The sequence below is a fragment of the Apis cerana genome, linkage group LG5 (genome assembly GCF_029169275.1).
Source record: "Apis cerana isolate GH-2021 linkage group LG5, AcerK_1.0, whole genome shotgun sequence".
In the NCBI taxonomy this organism is placed as follows: Eukaryota; Metazoa; Arthropoda; class Insecta; order Hymenoptera; family Apidae; genus Apis; species Apis cerana.
In genome coordinates this window covers 1,718,640-1,740,780 of record NC_083856.1, presented here as the reverse complement: position 1 = coordinate 1,740,780, position 22,141 = coordinate 1,718,640, and the positions used below count along the sequence as shown (strand labels likewise).

General features: G+C 31.4%; 2 protein-coding genes across 12 annotated transcripts in view; one reads left to right on the top strand and one right to left on the bottom strand.

Annotated features, from left to right (window-relative positions):
- The first annotated feature begins 1,157 nt into the window (after positions 1–1,157).
- On the top strand, positions 1,158–1,502 carry LOC108001319 (uncharacterized). The gene has a single exon (XM_017062265.3). It carries the CDS (start codon positions 1,158–1,160, stop codon positions 1,500–1,502), a length of 345 nt encoding a protein of 114 aa, XP_016917754.1.
- A 473-nt stretch (positions 1,503–1,975) lies between these two features.
- LOC108001347 (histone-lysine N-methyltransferase 2D) overlaps positions 1,976–22,141 on the bottom strand; it is a 681,552-nt gene continuing 661,386 nt past the window's right edge. For all 11 annotated transcript variants that reach the window (XM_062075744.1, XM_062075753.1, XM_062075747.1 and 8 more), the window contains one exon: positions 1,976–20,276. In XM_062075744.1, coding sequence (XP_061931728.1) covers positions 19,949–20,276 — 328 coding nt within the window. In that variant the 3' untranslated portion in view covers positions 1,976–19,948. The remainder of the gene's footprint in view (positions 20,277–22,141) is intronic.

The following is a 22,141-nucleotide window of genomic DNA, read 5'->3' as shown; positions in this document are numbered from 1 at the left end:
TTATGTTTATTTTTCAAATATTTAAATAAAAAAACATAAAATAATTAAATATTTAATGTTAATAAAAAAAGGTATTTCCTGAAATTTTTTGACTAATTTATAATATTACCATTTCAAATATATTTAGAAAAACTTAAAATATTTTTACGTAATAATTCATTAGGAAAATTAGAAAAATTAAGAAAAGTATACATATGTTCAAAAAAATATCGATAAATTTGTATATAAAATAATGCAATGTTATTAAAATATAATGCTATTAAAACATGTAATATGTACAGAACACGTGATATTATAAACTTATTACATAAATTTCAAATTAAATTTTACAAAAAAAGTATGTAATATTTAATTTCTTCGATCTAATAAATCAGTCATTCAAATATTTTATAATTCGAAATTACCTTTAAAAATCTCATTGTAAATATATTTCAAATATATGGAATACATCTTATTCGTCATTGAAACATTGCCTTGCCCTACAATTATAAAAATGATCACGGTCATAATCAAATTACCCGAAACTATCTTTCGATGCCAAGAAATAGTATAAACACTTTATGAAAAAAATTTATTATTCATAACATCAATAATGTTTCTTCGTATTGTATTATTTCTACATATTATATCTATGAATATGATAGATGTATATATGTATATATAAGTCATGTAAGTATATAAGTATGATATCAGACATCCTCTAGATTCTAGTCGTTAGTCAAGAAAACGCGGCTGATAGCATCGCGCGTTGTTAATCAATCTAATCGTACGCGGACGAATTTGGAAATTAAGATTTTAAAAAAAAATTTATTATTTTTCAAAGTTAGTATATTAGTTATATATATATATTTTTATACTTTTAATTATATTTAATTACAGTTAAAACATTTTTATTTATATTGAAACTAAATAAATATAATTTTCTCATTTATAATTTTGTAAGTAAAATATCATCATAATTACTATATATTGTATTTCAGATATTTTTTAAATTTTTCAAATAATTTTTACCATTACATTATTCAATAAATCTTTTATGACTGATTTTTTGTTTTTTTTAAACAAATCAATATAATGTTTAATAACATTTTAATATAAAAAGTGTTAAAATTACTATTAAAACTACTAATTTACAATCTATATTTTTTTTTTTGCAGATGCGTTTCTGTGGTATCTACTTGATAGTTATTTTTACTCTCTGCACACCGTCCTCGTCGTTCAAGCTAAAAACGAATTATATCGAAGTGCACGACATTGACGACAATGCCTTAAAGCAGTTACCTCCTCAAGATCCTGCATTTCACTCTTTTCCAACGATACCTACTGTTCCACTTATCCCTACATGTATGAAAGAAGGATATTTCAGAGATCCTTTCAACTGCAAAAAATTTTACTATTGTCAATACGTGAACGCAGTTCCAAAGGGTTTTTACTGTCAAAATGATTTGATATTTAACACGATAACCGATCAGTGTGATAAACCTAGTTTTGTATATTGTTGATTAATATTCGTTAGAAAAATTTGTAGTACAAATATTTTTGACTGTATGATTTTATTTATTAATTCTCATGTATGATTATTTAAAAATTATAAATAATCTATGTTTTTAATAATAATATTTATTTATTGTATCTTACATAAATTTATTTGTGATAGTTTGATATAAATATTATCTAATAACTAATATGTTATAAAATATCTCTCTAGGATAAATATATACATAAAATGTTATTTGTTTTTATTCATTTATTATTGATATAAATTGAGGAGATTAATTGAAATTTATACAAAATTATATATATATTTTTTAAATTAGATTTCTTTTTATTTTGAAAAGCAATAATTTAAAATCTAAGATTAACGATCATTTAATTAAATAAACAGCATTTAAAATCAATATAAAATTAAGTAATACTTTATTATATGTTATCAAGGGATTCTCCGATGTAGATATGAATAAATAAACATACAAAATATAATGAATCATGATTTTATTTGTTATATAATAATATCTACAATAAAAATACCACATCGTTTGAAAAACAATTTTCGTTACAATTATATAGTGATTTTATATAATAATATAATATTTAGGTTTTCGTTCCAAATAAGATGTAGCGATGAACATACACCTCGCAGTGGGAGTGAGAAAATACATTTTTTTTTGTTGCAAATTCCACATTGATTTCTTCACTCAGTGTTATTTTTTTTTCTTTTTTTTTTCATCTTTTTTTTTTCAATATGTAACGAACACACTCGAAATGTCACCACGACACGTGTCTTTTTTTATTATCGCGTTTTCTTTCGTCATTTCTAGTCCATGCATAAATGATTTTCAAGATGAAAAGATACACTTCTTTCACCAATCGTGGTGCAAAGGAACCGTTTCGAGTGTTTCGTTCCTATCGTTTTCTTTTTTTTCTAGTTTTTGTCTGTTTTTTAAATATTTCGCATTATTTGCGCGCTGGCCCGCCTTCTCCGCCATTTTTACTTTTTTTTTTTTTCTCTTTATTTCTTTCTTTTTTGTTTTTATTTAGCGAGATTTATAGAAATATTGGACTAGAATAATCCAACTTTTTCCTATCTCTTTCTTGTAACGCGAGCATCCGCCCGCCTAATTTTTTTTAACTACACTTAGTTAATAGTACCGTAATGTCATCTCAATATATATCATTGTATTAGTTGTCATAATATATAGAAAATACATATAACAATTATTTAAATGACTCACAATCAATCATTTGTTAGAATGTATATATATGTGTATACATACGTGCAGATATGTATACATATATAAATACACGCATACACACATGTATACATACATATATTTATATATATATATATTTATTTATTTATTTATTTATTCATTTATTTATTTATATTTATATTTATTCATTTATTTATAATATTTATATTTATATTTATATTCATATTTATATTAATCGGTGTGTGTATTAATTTTACATGATATTTTTTTTTACACTCGTCGTAGAGAGGGAGGAAAAGGATGCCGAGGAAGGATTTTGCAAAAGGAGGAAGGAAATATATTCTGAGAAAGATTAGGAACGGACTAGGATGAAGGGAATAATAGACCTTTCATACATTTACATTGTTTTCGTCGTACTACTATATTTTTAAAGTGAAACTCCTCAGGACTTAGTCGATATCTTACAAACATTTCTCTTTTTTATTTTGTCTATCTTGTACTGTTGTACGTATCCTCGCTCTTTTATTAACTATTATTCTCTCTCTCGTCACACCGTTTTGGCAAGCGAAAGAATAGATGGAATTTTTCTTATTATATTTTATCTTTTCGCATGATTTTTCACGATAGTCTAACGATAGTCTTCCTTTTTTCTCTTAGATTTTACAAACAAATTTTTGCCTCTCCTGCTCTCAACACCGGACGCTTTGCTCTTTTTCTTCTCTCTCTCTCTCTCTCTCTCTCTTTCTTTCTCTCCCTCTCTTTCTCTCCCTCTCTCTCTCTCTCATTGTCTATGATTCTCTTCGTTAACGAGATATAAACATTTACTCGCGTATAATATCTAACATATTCATCAATACCTAGGTAATTCTTTTACCAATTTTTTCTTTTTTTTTCTTTTTTTTTACCCCATTCTATCATCGAAGTTTCAACTATGAATCGTTTCGATTCGATTCTTAGCTGGCGCATTCTCGAAATTTCTCTTTCGCGAACTATAATAGTACAAAAGGACGATAGGGCGATATTTTCTTTTGGAAAAGAGCCACGATTACTGAAATTGTTAAATGCGTTTTATCTCGTGTGACTCGTGTTGCAATTTTTCTCTTCATTTTTCGTTCGTTTAATATTCCCTACAATTATGAAAAAATGTTTTCCAAGATTCGTATGTTTATCAATTCGCGGTATACAAATAATGTAGTTCGAATGATGTCATGTTTAAAAACTTTAGAATCGTCACGCGATAAGAAATTCAGTGATTTATTGTACGATGTCAGCTCTTTTTAATTGTTAACCTCAGGGTTTAAAAGCAATTTTACACGCTATTGTACGTGACGAGGGTCCTTTCTCTCTCTCTTTTTTTTTCTTTTTTTATCGTTAAAATTTCGCCGAAATATCTACATTCGCCTACCGTCTCCGTAAATGGCATCGAATTCTTTAAATTCGTCGATTAAAAACATTCTCAAAACATCGTTATAGGTTTTTCTCTTTCCTTATTATCCATATTGAGCGGAAAGGTATTGCTGTGTGGTTTCTCATGAAGAAGAATCCTGTCTTTTTGATATGTCAAACGTCTAATTCGCTTTCTCTCTCTTTCTCTCTTTCTCTCTTACACATTATACATTCTCTCACTCTCGCACTCTCTGTTTTCGATCTTTCATTTTTGATTTTTAATTCCTGTCGAATTATAGAGGATTAACAAGCTTCGACTCTATTCCTTCGAGTGAATATTTTTCATCGATTTCATATCTTTCTCTTCTTTTTATATAAATTTTATTTATTGTAAAAGGATAAAATGGAGGATTGATCTCGAAGCTCGTTTCGAATTTAGATGCTCTGAGCCTGTAATTCGTAATGTTCAATTGTAAATTTAGGACAATGATTCTCAATTGATATTTTATAAAATTTATATAAATACGTTTCATGGTTTTCTTTTTTTTATAAGTATGAATATCAAACATTGAGATGAAAAGTTTTAAAATCATTTGCTCAATTTGGAAAAAATTGAGAATTCTTGATACAAAGAAATAGGACTAGATTTGTAATAATTATTATCGTAATTAGCCATTTCTTTTTTGTTAACTGACATTCTGCGAAAAGATCGAAATATCTCTGATCGATCTTCACAACATTCTTTCATTATGTAAACCTAAATGATTAATGTTAAATGTTAAAGAACACCGATAAGAAATTAATTCGCTATAAATTAATTATCTTAAAGAAGAATGTCCAGTCCTATCATTTGATCGTTTAATTATCACTTGCTTTTGATTTTTGTTACATCAAGCAGGAACGATAAATTTTTGCAAAGCGAAAACTTTCTGACGACATATTGTAAATTCTCTACCCGATATTTCAAATCCCAATCTCTCATTATTAATCAACGAATTGAAAAAAATCGTGTGTTTCCCACCTGTCCATCGCCTGTTTTAATTTTGACCCTTGATTAACGCCTTCGCTTTACAACACCGCTTAAAAGTATGAAAAAAAAAAAAAAAAAAAAAAGAATTATTCAACGAGCATCCCCATCGAGAACGCAATTACACGATTATCGATGATCGACACTCGTCATCTAGATCTGTGCATTTTGATTTGGAGCTTCAGCCACGGTTACTGTGTACATTGTATAATATAATAATATCTTTCTCGCATAAATAGCTAGCACATAGCAAAGCATAAACGAGGGTGCATCGATCTCTACACGAAGATCGAACAACTCGATCCTCCTCTTCGATTCGACACAATCCTCGCTTTCCTCGTGGAAGAATCGCACTCGAGAGTCCAATAATCATTCATGATCAATGATTATACTTAAAAAAAAAAAACCTTCAATTATTTTTTTTCTTCAATCACTATTCTTCCTTTAATTTTTCCACTGTTACGAATCCATCATCTTTCTTTCTTTTGATTGTCAATTTTGATTAATCAATTTGATTATTTCCCGTCGATCTTCGACTCTCAAGGGCAATCCAGGGTTTTACGCTTTACGATTTCTTAAATTGAAACACTCGATTCGTTATGGGGGTGGGTAGGGTGAGGAGGGGCTTCAAGAGAATCGAAAGGATAGTTTTCGTGCATCTTCTTACATACCATTGCTCACGATACATATAAAATCCAGACTCTTTATACAGAATATTATTGCATACTACACGTTCGCCGCTTTTTGGGCTACGATGCACCCCATTTGCTCGCTACACTGTACTACAATGCATATGTAGAGGTGGAAGAGGAACGAGGGATCGTCGATTCAGCCTTGACGTAAATTATTGGGAAGAACGGAAGATTCACGATTCATCGCAGTAGTGCTTCATATTTTTTTTTCTCTCTTTTTTTATTTTTATTTTTTTATTTTTTTTATTTTTTTTCGATTTGTAACACCGGCTGGACTGATGCATTCTTTGATTATAACGACGATATTTGGCACGGTATTTATTGTTAAGCGTTTCGATACTCGATCTGGTCACAGTTACGCGATCTTCAGCGTGATCGATCGATGTTTCTCGAGTTATTTTCATGATTGCGTGACTGGATTTTTGATTGATTGGTTTTGATATATATATAAAAAAAAAAGAATTATTTTCGATAATACGGTTTGTACGATTTTTGATGATCGTTGAAATTAATATTTTGATTAATATTTTGATGATAGACTTTAACCCTTTCATTGTTATTATGATTATTGTAATCATTCGAATTTTATTTCTGATATATAGAGATATCTTTAATGCGCCGATTTTAAATATTGATATTCAATAAAAAAAGAGCATGATAAGATTCTTTTTAAATAGATTTTTCTGTGAGAAATAATTATTTTAAAGCCATTTTAAATAACAGCTTTTTGACATTTTATTATGCATATACGTGCATACAATCGTATATACACATACATTTCGAATAATTAATAGTATAACGAAAGGGTTAAATAATATTATAATTTGATCATAATCATTGTCTGTTACTTTCTTGATATTTTGCAAAAAAGATTATTAAGGTACGAGCGTAGATTAATATACACTACAATGCAATATTATGCATAAATTTTGATCAATGATAGCTACATAATTCACGTGTATGATTGTTCTTTAAGCCTTCCATAAATTAGCACAATCGCAGAGTTACAGAAATTATCTCTAAAGACACAATAAGTACTCTGTGAATACAGAAAACAGTATTGAGTCATATTTCATGTTTTGTTTTCAAGAACTTCCGTGTGTCAATCTATTTTCTTTCTTTCTTTTTTTTTTTCAAACAATACTTCGCTTATTAAAGATCGACATATTTTTAATTCTAAATATTTTTTTCTTCTTCTAATTTCTCTGGATCCGCTTAAGGCGACCAATTATTATTACTACAATCTTAAATTTATTCTCTTTCGAAAGGAAACAAGTAAACGGTACAAAATATTTCATATTTCTCTCGAGTAAATCGAAGTTCTTCTAAAACACGTGAATCGCGAAAACTGCGACTAGTGACTCTGTTCGTTTTTCTCAGGAAAAATCTTAGCGACGTATTTATATGTATATATATATATATTAAGTCTATTACAACCGTTTTGTAAAGCTTACGATTAAGCCAGTGTCTACAAGAGATTCAAGATGAAGAAGAAAAGTCTTCGCAAGATCGACAATAGTAGTACTAACTAAGCGGATACGAAGATGCACATACACACACATATATATATTATATATTTAAGATCCACGTTGAAAAAATCTCTTTATTGGCACTTTGATCGGAATTTGATTCTTCGAAGTGAGTATATACCTTATTGTTTAAAAATTTTTTTAATCGATCCTTCTCCCTTTTCGCAGTTAAAAAACACGTATGATTATATCTCATCCGTCCAAGAGTAGAGTAAGAAGCACCGTGCCTCGTATCCGCTTTTCGTGGAGGTATATTAGATAGATCTAAGGATAAAGAGAAAAACATAAGGAAGAGACGAGCAGGGTTATAGAAGGGTGACGAAGAGGCGCAATTACTTCGATTTCCTTACGAATTAATATACTTTTCATTCACGCCATTCGCACACAGGAAACACGGCTCGCGCGTATTTAAGGACTAACTAAATAACAGGATTGTCTGCTTAAGGGGTTTCTCATCCGATTCAATGCATCCATGAGGCAATCGATCGTTGCTCGTTGCCATTTATTTTCTTTATCAACCAAAATTTCACTTCTTCCAATATCTTTCAAATATTCCAACGATTGAAGAACAATTTTATTCTCGGCTGCACATACGATTCCGTTTAAGCGTCATGGATGCAGAACTCCCTCGGCCACGACACTTTTCCTATCTATCGAGATCTACTATGTACATCAATTCCTTTTAGACATAGCTAATGTTTCGTTCCTCGTCAATAAGTTTAAAAAGATTATTACGTTATTGAAGTGTTTAGAGACACGCCGGAAAGAAACATATTCCTCCTTCTATTTTCTTTCTTTCTTTTTTTTTTTTATGCATATCTCATACACAGCATATACACACAAATATACATACATGTACATACACACGCGAAGATACAACACTTGAACTCCATTCGGATCTAACTCGCTTTACGTCGTCTATCGCAACACCAAACGATTCCCGCTACAAATGAAAAATTCCTCTCCCCCTCCCCTCCCCTCCGCTTTCTTTTCTTATTCGTTCATTTAGATTTCTTATCGTTTTTATTTTTCTTTCTTTATTTTTTTCTTTTTTTTCTTGACTAACAGGGGAATAAGGGCGGGGTGGGCCCAGAGTGCACCGAGGCAGGAGTGATTCTGTCATCTAAGCCTAACAACGTCTCGACGATATTTACGCCATCGAGTTTTCGATCCTATTCTCCCTCGTTTTCATTCGTGAAATCAGTTTTGCACGCGATACGATACCGGACGCTCGCCTCGCTTCTGGCCAACTTTCGTGAGAACGATCACGGTTATATGTATACTGATCGCTATAAGCTCTTGGCTAAGTAATATGGAATGAAATATACGAGAAAATTCATCACTTTTGGAAAAAAATTCTCTTTTATAATAATATTCAAGCTGTTGAAATCTAAATTTAATCAATATATATATATATTTTTTGAAGAGTTTTATAAAAATTGTTTTTACTTTTTAAAATAAATTTTTGTTCAGTAATTTACACTCTTGTTTGTTACTATGTGAAAAATTTTTTTCAAAAATTGCTATGTAATGATCGTGAAACTCGCAACAATCTTAATAAGGATTCAAATATTTTTTGTGCGTTGTAATACAATGTGAAAAAAATTTTGATTTTTTTGTTCTGAAACAACGAAAGAAATTAAGCCTTAATAGGATCATTTTTGTAGAATATGTAATTGCAGAATTAACGACTCTTTATTATTTATATATATGAAATCAAGTTTTTTGTTCAGGCAGTGAAAGTAGAGAGAATATGAGTAATTAAAATAAAGATTTTCTTTTTCATTATATGATGAGAAAAAAAAATAAATTTTAATTCACGATGATAATACCATCATACTTTGGCACATTGTTACAATCACGACTATATTTATCTTATCTTTCATTTTTTAAATATTATAGAATTTTTTTTATGATATATTTTTAAAAAATATCGATTTGTATTTCAAAAAACGAATATGGAAACATCATCTTCTTTTTTAAGTCGTTAAATTTGCAATAGAATTAATTCTATTACTGATTTTCGAATTTTTATATTCCAAAAATTATATTACGAAGATTGCTGCAAAGAGAATTATAAAAATTAATGCACGATAATAATGTTTCTTGACGTTATTAAAACTTATTGAGATATAAAATATAAAATATCATTAAAATGTCATAAATATCATTAATGAGACTATATATATATATATTTTGAAAATTATATTTGACTTATATTTCTTTGAGTTTATTCTCATATTGATATATCTATTTTAAAAATTGAAATTATTCCATTTGTTTTTTAAAAAACAAAAAAAAAAGGATTGACGATAATTCTTTTATATTTTTACATACAAATTCAAGAATTTTGTTTAAATAAAAAAAATAATTCGAATATCATAGCGTAATATCACGATTAAAATTATTTCAAAAGCGGATGTATAAAAATTCTAGCTATCGACTAAAAAATAAAAGGAAATACAATTTCTCACACTTCAAGAATCTTCAATTTCGTTCTCCTCTCTTCTTTTCGCTTATTTCTTCTTCGTATCTCTTTCTTTCGCTCGTTCTCTCGTTTTCTCATTTCCTCTAATATCGTAGTTAAAAGTCAACGATTAGTTACCAGAACACAAGGCACTTGGCTTACACATCATACATATTTTTTATTCTTTTTTTTTTACTTTTTTTTTTAAATCTTTTTCTTATTCGCTTGCTTTTGGTATAGCTCGGTGTTGGGATAGCTTGCGCAAGACGCTCTGCATACTTTGAGACGGAAGAGACACGAGACGACGATTAGTCGTATAATCGACAGGAAGTTGATTCGATTTACTATCACTAATTATTATTTACGAGATATTTTGAATTAAAATTAACAATAATATTATTATTATTTTTATGAAATTTAAGTAAACGAATAAACAAAAATATAAAAGAATAAAGCAAGTAAAATTAACTATACTTGTTCTCACTAAAAATTAATTATTAAGTAAAATATTCCTAAGATTTTGTACACGAATAAAAGTACTAATTTTAATAGGAAACAGAGTAGTAATAAATTGTATCGATTCAATACGATTTACATTGCGCAAGAGATTATCTATTATCCTACGTTTTATTTTTCCCATAAAATTAAAGTTTCCAAATAGACGAATAACGAGTCATTCTTACATTTCTTCAAAGAAAAAATGTTTATCCAAAAGGAAATTCGACATTACACATTAATTTATCTACAATTCAGCAACAATATGTTCGAAATATCGATTCGAAAAATCGTACGTTTCGTGTCTCGTCGTTGATTGCAGGATGTCTTGCGATATATGATGGAAATAACGCGCAACGATCACTCACAATACCAATAGAAGAAAATAGTCTATATATATATTTATATAATATTTATCGCTGCAAATGTATATATGTATATACATTAATCATGTACAACACAATAATAATGTATATATATGTATACACATTTTATATATCCATATGTTCATCATATTTATATTATATCCATTTATAAACGATGGTTATATATATATATATAGATCGTACATTACATTTCTGAGTATTAAAACATCTTTCTTTCTCTCCCTTTCACGCTTGTCCTTATATATCCCGCGACATTATTTATTCATCTTTCTACACTTTTTAACATTCTCGTGCACTCGTGAGCCAGGATTTTCGATACAGTTTTCCGCTTTTGCATGGCCATCGAATGGACGAATGTCCGAATCGATCGTGGAAGAACCGAAATCGGTTGATCCGCGAAAATATATCGCCGACTTGTCTCGAGGCTCGTGGATCGTTTTCGAAATTTGTCCAGCTAGCGGATCGATGCATCCCTTCATGCAGAAACAATCGAGAATCCTGACGATAATTGTCAGGAAATCGTGGATGATTCGTAAAGATCGATCGGGACGAGCACGAGAAGTCGACTCACAACCTGAAAATCGTTTCGTGTACGTTTTCGACGACACCGCCGGGAGCTTCACGTTGATGGAAAAACTGAATAACGAAGTAAGCAATCGTCCCCCCCTTCCCTCCCTTCAAATATCACCCCGTTCCCCCTATGATTATTATTATTATCGCAACGAAGTCCCATCGCTCGCGTTTTCCAAGCTTCTATCTCTTCTTCTTCTTCTTCTCCTTCTTCTTCTTTTCGTTATTTCACTTCATTCGAACGAACAACATCGAGATTTAAACCGTGACCTATCGCGAAGCGCGCCGCTTCCTACTCCCTGCACATAATTAGCGTCCATAGTATATGTGAATACATACATATATATATATATATATTTATATATGTATAAATATTTGTATACATATATACATATAAGTATATATATATATACACATATATTCTCATATATCTATCGTATAATAATTAATAATAATTAATAATTAATAATAATAATAATAATAATGATAATAATATCGCCCTTTCATATTCAATATGTATATATATATATATATATTTATATGTGTATATTAAATAAAATTGTATGTACGCAATATAATGTATAATCACTAGACCAATGTATATTATCGCTCTTCGAACGTAATACTGATGCACAGAAACTCGTCGCTCCGGCTAAGCTTAACGTGTCGCTTTTATTACTTTCTCCCCTCTTCCTTCGTTGAACCACCCCTTCCTATCTTCGTTCGCATCCACGCTTTCGCCGGATCTCACGAGCCCTTTGATTTCTTGTCGACTGACACTTAAAAATCGCTAAACGCGCGCGAGTGAAAATTCTCGTCGATCTGGAGATCTCCATCAGTTTCTTTCTTTTCTCTTTTTTTCCCCCCCTCATTATATTCATTACATTCACGCGGGTGTTATTCATCGTGTGTAGCACCTCGATCAAAGACTTCGTTAAAACTTCGTTAAAAATGACGTGAAAAAGCAAGCGGTTACATCATATGGCTATCGACATATTAGAAAGAGATTATAATATAACACAGTGATATCGAAATTTTCACGAGGCCGTTTCGTTGAATTGGACGAAAATCTACGTTCCGACGTGTTCCCGACTGATAGAAAGCATCGACGAGAATCGTGGATGCGCGCGTCGGACTTTACTTAGGATCAGCCACGACGTTTGTGCCATCTTTAACTTGGCCGAAGACCAATGTGGTGGAGTCGTGTATCGAGGGGTTTTCGAGGCCTCCTACTCGAGGGGGGGTCTTTCGTTCCTCTCCCCTCCGTGAATCGGGGAGAAAATCGGTTTAATAGGCCTTTCGATCGATTTTCGATCATTTTCGTTGACGACTCGATACCACATCGCGCTTCAAATTGACTGAACTGTGTGTGTAAGTGTGTAGAAAGTCCCGCCACGTGATTTTTTCTCATGAGCATAGATTTAGCATAGATTTGGAATCTTTTTTTTTTTTTCTTTTTTCTTTTTTTTAGCGTAGTCGAGAAAGAATATTCAATAGAGAAATAGTCTACGGAATACAGCTAAAGTAGTATACTTGCTAATCCGAAATTTGACGGAGAGAGATGAAAGAAGCAAGATCATACATTTATCGAAACATTGGGTAAAATGAATAATAACATTGCTCAGATGAGAGATGATCACGTGACGTTTTGTCTCTTTTAGATCCCTCAAAATGGAATCTCTTATTCGGCCAGCTGTAGTTAGCGCACACGTCATCTAACACAATTAATAATATATTGTCCATATTGCTTATGGCACCAACTTTTGAGCGATATCATTACAAATTTTTTGAATTTTTTTTTTTTTTTTTTAATTTTTTAATTTTTATAGAATCACGAGAGGTTCGACCGCGCCTTTTTTTCACCGGAACAAAACCGGCATTTTCAATTTCTTTATATTTTCCGCGAGTTTTGAGCAAAAGACAATACAAGAGTCGGAGAGAGAACGGTGTTTCTTTTTTCTTTCTTTTATTGTTTTGTTTAAAAGACTAACCGTGACGAAGATATTTAATGTATACATTACTACTCCTTACAGGTAAGAACTAGTTGAGCAGAGAAGTGGAAAAAACAACGACAGTGCGGACACACGTCCACACCGATATTGCTACCGAGCACACATTTTCTTCTTTCACTCTATCGTAATTATTGCGATAATAACCGTGCGATAGAAAATGTCCGCGTCACATGAATACTCTGGACCGTGTTGTCCTGACATTCGTCCAAATGATTTTCTTCTTTTTCTTACGACGGCAAAATAGATTATGGGCAAAAATTGTTCAGGGATATTTGAACGAGAATATACTATTCGTATCGAACGAATGAAAATCGAATCGAGGTTAGTTAACATTTTGACGTGTTATTCAAAGAAATCTAACCTTACAAATTGTCAGGAGAAAAAGGCAAAGTTAGACGATAGTTTTGCGCAAAAGAGATCAAAGATTTCTGAAACGCTTCGCGTTTTATGAATTTATTCTGTTTTTCTTTTTCTTCTTTTATGTTTCGAATCGAACCGACCAGTTTCTCATGTGAAACGCGACATTACGTATCCGTGGCTCCCCTACAGCTGACCATGCTTCGAATACATTTAAAAACACTATTAACAATACATTTCGTTCGTTTCTCCGTCGTAGTAAAAGTTATAATAGAGAATAGTGTATTAACATCAAATAGAAGAGTATAAAGAACCATGCTGGCGTATAGAGATAGACATTAAAGTAGGTAATAGGTTAGAGGACAATAGATTACGATATCAATATAATCGAATAAATAACTTTTCACTTGTTTAAGAGTAGTTTTTTTTTTTCTTGCATAAACGTTGATGATCATTTAGTAGATTTTTTTTTTTTCTCTTTAATACAGTATTTTGAGCACATTCCTCAGGTGTATAACCACGCTACACTTTCTTCGCCGAGTTGTACCAATATATTTTCGCAACGTAATCTCGCCATTGCTTCAATTATATTAAGACAATTTTATTATTTTTCATTTTGCAAACATACGAGTTATGGCGTGTAAAATAAATATTAATAAAATTTGACTAATTGAAACTTAATCGGATTCACAATAAACAATGGTAACGACAGAATTAAAAAGTTTGCTTAATACAGTTAAATTAACTAATATAACATACATATATTATTAAATAATCTTGTACTTCACAACATTGCTTTAAAATTAATCAGCCTGTTGTGAAAAAAAAAAGAAATTCAAACTATACTTTTTTTTTTGGAACGAGCTTAAATAATTATCGATAACATCTAATATAGTAATATATTAAATAAAAAACGCATAACAATTTTCTGTCTTCTATTATAAGTTTAAACTATATTTTCGCTAGAAATTAATTTCACTCACGGTCTAGTTAAACATGAACAGAATTAAAATATAATCTTCGAATTCAAATCCATTATATTCGTTTCGTTCATCGCCTATACACTTTTAGCGCTGAAAAGGGAAAAAAAGAAAAAATGAAACGAAAATCCGTTTCGTCGTTAATCTATAATTCATTCACTCGATGTTACCCACTAACTCGACTAATGGCAGTACAATATCGGTACAACTCACTAGTTGATGGCACGGGTCCGCCTATGTACAAATATGTAATACCATATACCACATACCATTTAAATACATCACATATTTATCATTTTTTTTTTGTTATATATATATTCTTCATATAGATATATATATATATCATTCTTTTTTTCTGTGACGTGGAGGGACTCGTTTGTACAATTCATGCATATCTTCGTTACTGTTTCATTGCTTCGTTTTATCGTTAACCTTTCCTCGATTTCTGAGTAATCAGCCTCCAGGATTGCCTTTCGTTTTTATATCGCCGCTTAAATAAATCCAGAGTGTCGAACATTTTCTTTTTTTTTCTTTTTTTTTTTTTTGCGTTACGTGAGAAAGAACGAAGAATAATTTCTTAAGTACATAATTTTACTTTAGATTAGCTTAAGAAGTTAATCAATAACACATATCCATGTTAAGTACATCGACATTATTTTGTCCTTTCGTGTGTAAATTCGTAACACAATTTGACGAAATTAATTATAAAATGTTGCAATGTTTGGTTCGAGTAGAAATGATTGAAATATTCGATTAGATTATTTCAACGATTAACACTAGTCAACAATTGACTCTCTGGATTTGGTTTTTCAATATTAATATTAATTCGAACGCTTTCTTCCTTCTCCTCACTTCTCCCATTCCATTCTTCCGTCTTTTTTTTTCTCTTTTTTCTTTTATCACTAACTACGTCACGTTTTACCTCGAATCTCTCTAAGTCCGATTAAGAATTAGATTACATACATATAATAAGAATTACATTAGTAGAAACGTAGTTTCTGTAACAAGTGTATTGTCTTAAATGATATGTCTGCTAATTTTGTTGCATTCGACTTATTCACCGAGCCTGTAGTCGGAATTCATATCAACAGTTTTACACCTTAAACTGAACTTATTTTTAAGACTCGAATCACCTAGGATCTTAGTTAGTATAGTTAATTATTAGATTTCTAGGATTACGATCTCGATTTATCGCTATTCGATTTATCCTCTTCTTCCTCCCCCTTCCTACGTATTCATCCTTACTACTGGAGGCCGTTCACTCAGAGTTTATAAAATCATCATGCGTGTTCCTCATCATGGTCGTAAAAGAAGTATATCCATGGGCCGTAATTATATCTGTTATCAGCGATTAAAAAATAAATACACGCAAAAATTTTAAACGACAAAATACTATTTCGCTTCCTCCACCATCGTCCATCAAGTATTCGATCAACGTGATAAAAATATCTCTCTTTAAACGAAACGTTCGTTCGTTCGTTGCGTGTTCGTGGAACGTTTTATAGGTACTTACTGAAAATAAGGATCGATTTTACTTTTTTGCGCGATTTTCTCATTCGGAGAGATGATTTTTTTTTCTTTTTTTTCTTTTTTTTTTTTTCTTTAGATGGAATGGTGCCCTTGGTAATACGTCTTTCTTCTATCGATACGCAATTCTTGTCTGTAAATGAACGAATGGTGCGTGGCCGGAACGTTTATCGTTTGAACAGCGCGTTACACGTTTCTCTTCTTTTTTTTTTCTTTTTGCTAGTGAATCAGAGGGTTGAAAGGGGTTGGAAAGGGAAAACATGGAAGAAACACAAGACACACACGCATAAAAGACACAGACGATTCTCTCATAAGCTTGTTAATTAAATTCAATGAATTCTTCTCTCGAATGTCGAACGTTAAACGGAAGTTTCTTTAGATCTTTCGCATTCGTATCTTCCTCGCTATCTGTTACGCACGCCATAACGTTACAACATTCATCGCCTGCATATTTTCGAACTGGAAAAAAAAAAAGGAAAGAAAAGAAAATATTGGAAAATTTAAAGCCATCGTTTACATGGATCCTCATTTTCTTTCATTTATCTTCTCCCTTTTTGTTTCCCTTCAAAACTTGGCAGATTTTTTTAAAAGTATCCTCAGTCACTTGCATCTCATCTTTCTCTCTCGCATATCTCCCCTTTTTACACGTGAAAAGTTTAAAAAGTTAAAATGTATATCGTGATTTTTTTTTTCCTTTAATTTTCCTTTTTTAATGGTAAAAGTTAATAAGAAGAAGAGTGTTAACAATAACAATATCTTTAAGGTAGAGTTAGAGCAGCTACGATCGGCGGATAAACTCTTGGATAACAATCTACTAACTGTGTCGACGTGTATGTGTATTGAACACGTTCACACGAATCGTGAAACATTGTACGAGGCTTGTTTCTTTTATTATTTCAATCGCGAAAACGAACGATGTTCCTATATATGTATATATATATACACGATATATATATATATACTGAAAACAAGCAAAAACAACGTAATGAAATATAATTTAAAACAAATACAACATTGAATTTTTTATGATAACACCTATATTAATGAAACGATAAAATAATTATTCGAAATATATATATATATGTATATTTGAAAATGCTTATCAAATAAAATTCAAAATATTCAAAAACAATCTGTCATCTTTTCATCTTTCAACACCTTCATGTGATAATTTATAATCAAACATAAACGATCATTTAAGGCACCTTACATACAGGAACATCGTTATTTTTATTCAAGATGAAATGATAAAGATTACGATAAACCGTGTCCAGGCGACACAAAAAGTTTGTCCCAAGAGTCTCGCCTCGTAGTCCCTAGTAAGGTAGAAAATCAAGCCAAGTATATATACTTTATTTATAATATATATCCCTCCTAAAACAACCTAAAACCTAGCCTACGTTATATTTTTTATTTTTGCGTTTAAAATTCATTCGAATTGTACATACAGACACTGACGTTTAGAATTATGTACAGACATGTACACGGATTATGTACACATAGAGTTGATGATCTCTAACGTTTATCATTGTTAGTCGAATAATAATCCTCTTCACTCCCCTTCTTTCGCTTCTTTCCCTTTTTATTCCCATTCATATTTTAATAAATAAACGCTTTCTACCACGTGTCTGTTCGTTCGATGCGCGTATATATATATATGTATATACACACACACACGCACACACACACACACATATATATATATGTATAATGTATTCATGGCTGTATGTATATAATCAATTATGTTACAGTTCGATCGCGATCGCACGATCGATCGCGGACCGAAGTGAAACTTGAACAACGTGTATCTCTCTCTCTCTCTCTCTCTCACTCTCACTCTCTCTCGGTTTCTTTCGCTCTTTCTTCTATGATAGAACTATATTTTGCCTAGGCTACGAATCGTTTTCAAATTACATCGATCTGTTTATACATATGTATAATATGTATATATGTATATATATATATATAATATATTAAAATTTATTCTGACACAAATATAGTTAATATATATATTATATATATATTTAAGTAACAGAGGTAACAAAAATCTTGGGGAGCTTCAACAAATCTACGAACGTTTTCTCTTGACAATTGATCGCTTACTTATCGACATTTAAATACGCTAATTTAATTTTAAACTAAGTAGAACTAGAGCGAACGTGCAACAAGTCGTATTAATTTTAGAACGACGGATTCCGGTTCACGGATCATCATCTTTCACGCGTGTTTTTCTTAAAATAACGAAATTCTTCGATTTAGCTTTTCTGTTTCTTTTTCTTTTTTTTTTTTTTTTAATTCTGACCTCTGACTTTTATAGTCTTAGAACTAAAACAAATTTTGATTACGTTACGTCCTTTTTTCTCCCATCGTTGAAAAATATTCGAATAGAAATATTTTTTACCATATTTGGATGTCAATCTTCTGTAAAGATTCAAATTTTCAGGTTTTGATTCTTCATGGATTAAATATTTCGATTCGTGAGCCGATTCCCGTAAGCGCATATATATATATATATATACAATAAACAGAGAAGAATAAAGGAAAAGTAAGAGTAAGGGAAAGAAGGGGAAATGATGTGAAAGATTTAAAAAAAAAAGAATGACAAGGAGGGCAACAGGTAACAGTTGTAATGTCTTGTGGCACAATCCAGGAAACATTTCACGTGCGTATATAGTCGTAATAGGTACACATCGAAAACCACGAATAATCGTGACCAATTCCCCCATTCAACTTGTCCAATGAACTTTTAGCCCCTGTTAACTTGCTAGTCGAGAAAAATAAAAAGACTCGAAACAAACATCATCCGATGTATATATTGACGTTCGCGTAAGAGCTCTAGAATATTTAGGTTCATCCAATATTATTATCCTCTTCGTTAATCGAAGAAACGAAAGCGAAATTACAAAAAAAAAAAAAAAGACAAAGAAATAGACGGAAAGCTTGCACGTTCGATTATTATTCCATCGACAATCCAATCGATTTTGATCGCGACGTTTTGTCCATTCCACGTTTCTAACACGAATAGAAGGACTTCCGTTACCCTGTCTCCTCGTTGAACAGAGCTTCGACTACGGCTGCGAAGTACAACGCCCTCGAGGGACCTCTATCCCCGTTTCGTCTCGATTCTGTGTGCTTAGATTTCTTCGAGGAGAAAAAAAAAAGAAAAAAGAAAGGAAAAAAAAGAAGCTAGAATCGATTCTGGCCAGAGAGTTTGTTTTTCAATCAACGACGGATAGAGGTACCTCGCGAGCTTCATCTTTCGTTGCACGCGTTTCGCACTTCTATATGTATTTCGCGTAGGTATTTAATTTATGGTGTATGGCTGGCCTGGCTGCAGAGAACACGCGGGATTTCGCTTCGCTCAGGTCCATAGTGCGTATAAGAGGTATTCTCGTTTTTGTTTTTTTTTTTCTTTTTTATTATTCTTCCCTTCCTTCTACTCTTCGTTTCCATCTTTCCTTGGAACTATATATATATATCTATCGTGGAAGTGTCCGTTTTACATTATCTCGCCTAAAATTGTTTTCGCCTGTGCCAGGAGGATCAGAGACATTTTGGCTCTAATGGTAATGGACGACACTTGGGGGAGATCACTAATTCTTAACGTTTTCCTCCGTCGTGCCGTCTGACGGCGATCCTTCGACGATCCGTGAATTTATTGTTCTCTTTTCATCCCCTTTTTTCCTTTTCTATCCTATATTTAGTAGTGCCTGTTCTATTACGTAGTTCGCGCGACCGTAAAATACTTTCCTACCGTACCGTTACAGCCTTCGTTAAGGTAACTTTAGTTGAACCGGCTGGGCATCGTCCTATGGTGGCCTGAACCGTGTCGGATTGTGCCATAAATGCGCTGGATTCTGAGCGCCGGTGTCGCCGTTGCTGGGAGGCAGTTGCTGCTGATTGAAATCTTGGGCCTGTGATGAAACGTTGCTCGCCTGTTGTTGCTGTTGTTGCTGCTGCTGCTGTTGCGGTTGCTGCTGCTGCTGTTGACGCTGTTGCTGGATGGATTGTTGGGATTGTTGCGTCTTGGATTGCTGTTGGACAGGCCTCTTAGATTCCTGCCCCGTTGAATCGGGCGAGGGTACCGGCCTGTGGGATTTCATGTGCGCGCTTCTGCTTTTCACTTTGTTGAAAACTCTGCAATATAAATCGAACAATCAACGTTAAATCAATGATTCTCCTTTTTCTCATCTTGTTCCGATGGATCGGATCATATAGATTAAGAGAGATGAATCACACGATGCTTTGGTACGTAGCATACAGACTATGCGAATCAAGGAAAACGGGATTTATTGTGGTCGATGTTGATATAATAGATCCCAGATAGTACAAGATTTTTTAATTTTTTCCAAATTTTATATCGATGATACTAACTCGAAATTCATTTTTGATAAATATATTGCTATTTTAAAGCAATGGAAGATGATATATAATCAATGAAATTGAATTTATATAATATTGAATAATTTTTTAATCAGATGTGTATCATTAAATGCTGGTATAAATTAAATTTACTTATAATTCGGACAAAGCTTAAAAATATTCGTGTAAATATTTTGAGACATGTTATAAGATGGTGGTTATAATATGAATTTAAAAATATATCAAGAGATGACTATTTTTTTCCAATAATTATTAAAATTGAAAAGATATTTATCAAGATTTATCTCTGTGCTATCTGGGTCTGGTAAAAAGGGGATTCCATTTTTTGTCTCATTAATCGTTGCTATATAATTCCCATATAGGTTTAAAACATCTGTAATTTTTGTTAAACATATCTTGACTGATGCGTCCTGTATTTATGATCGTGATGACAACAACGTATGAACATTGAGCTAATTAATGACAGATCATGCGTATGATGCGCTGCAACATTAATTATCGATTTTATGATAATGCAAGCGTTCTAAATATTTATTGCCGGAATTATTCACGTGCGGCGTGTAACCGTACTGGGACGATTGTAATTCAAATGAACGAGATCGAAATGCTGGTTCACAGACAAAAGAAATGTAAGTGACGCAGCAACGCAAATGATTTAATTTGGGAAATGAAAATGTACAAAAAAAAAAAAAATTAATTTTACAAATAAAAAAAAAATACATATTTTTTTTTGCCACGATGCACGTGTAAATAACGAAAACAAAAGGAAATAAAATTGTCATTAATATGACATAGTCATATGCTACTACGTGTCATTACAAACATTGCACTATGTTCTATGTTACATGTACACGACGATACTTCTGCAACATTTCTGCAAAATATTTAGCAAATATTCTTTCAAAATTTACGCATTTAGGCAAATGTAATATAAAATAAACAAATATCGATTTAATTCCAAGATATAAATAGAATATAAATTATGCAGAAATACAAGCATATTTTTATATGAAAAAAAAAATGTAAAAAATTAAGAATACGACAGAAACAAGTACTCGTCGATAATATCGTTTCCGTTAATCTGGCATAAGATATTTGTTGAAAGATATATGTATGAATTGTTTCAGTACATTGTACATAGAGAATAGTGGATTCTTCTTATAAATATCCAACTTGCTGCTACAATACATTGTACAATTACTGTTTTATGTTAATATTGTAGTAAGTAAAATATTAAATTAAAAAGCGGCACGAATAGCAGCAAATAGGATACAAGCATCGTGATGAGTCGTTCTGTGAAGGTATGTTTGTAGTACAGAGTTTCAATAAATATCAGGGACGTTCAATAATCCATTATCATATTATAATTTATAATATTAATATTATAATTATTTCTAACTTTTATTTCCAATTTTCCAATTTATTTTCAAAAAAATAAAGACTCCGGATTAATTTTATGCAAAATTAAATTTTTATGAACGTTAATTGATTAGGAGCTTAAATTTGCTTCACTCTTTTACCTTATATTAATATTACAACGCACACTTTGGATATTTTATATTTTTTTCTTTTTTCATATCATGTGTATTCTGCAATACACATTCTGTACATTCAAATTT

Excerpts from the sequence above, each read along its gene's own strand:
- LOC108001319 (XM_017062265.3), top strand. The coding sequence starts at position 1,158 with ATGCGTTTCTGTGGTATCTACTTGATAGTTATTTTTACTCTCTGCACA.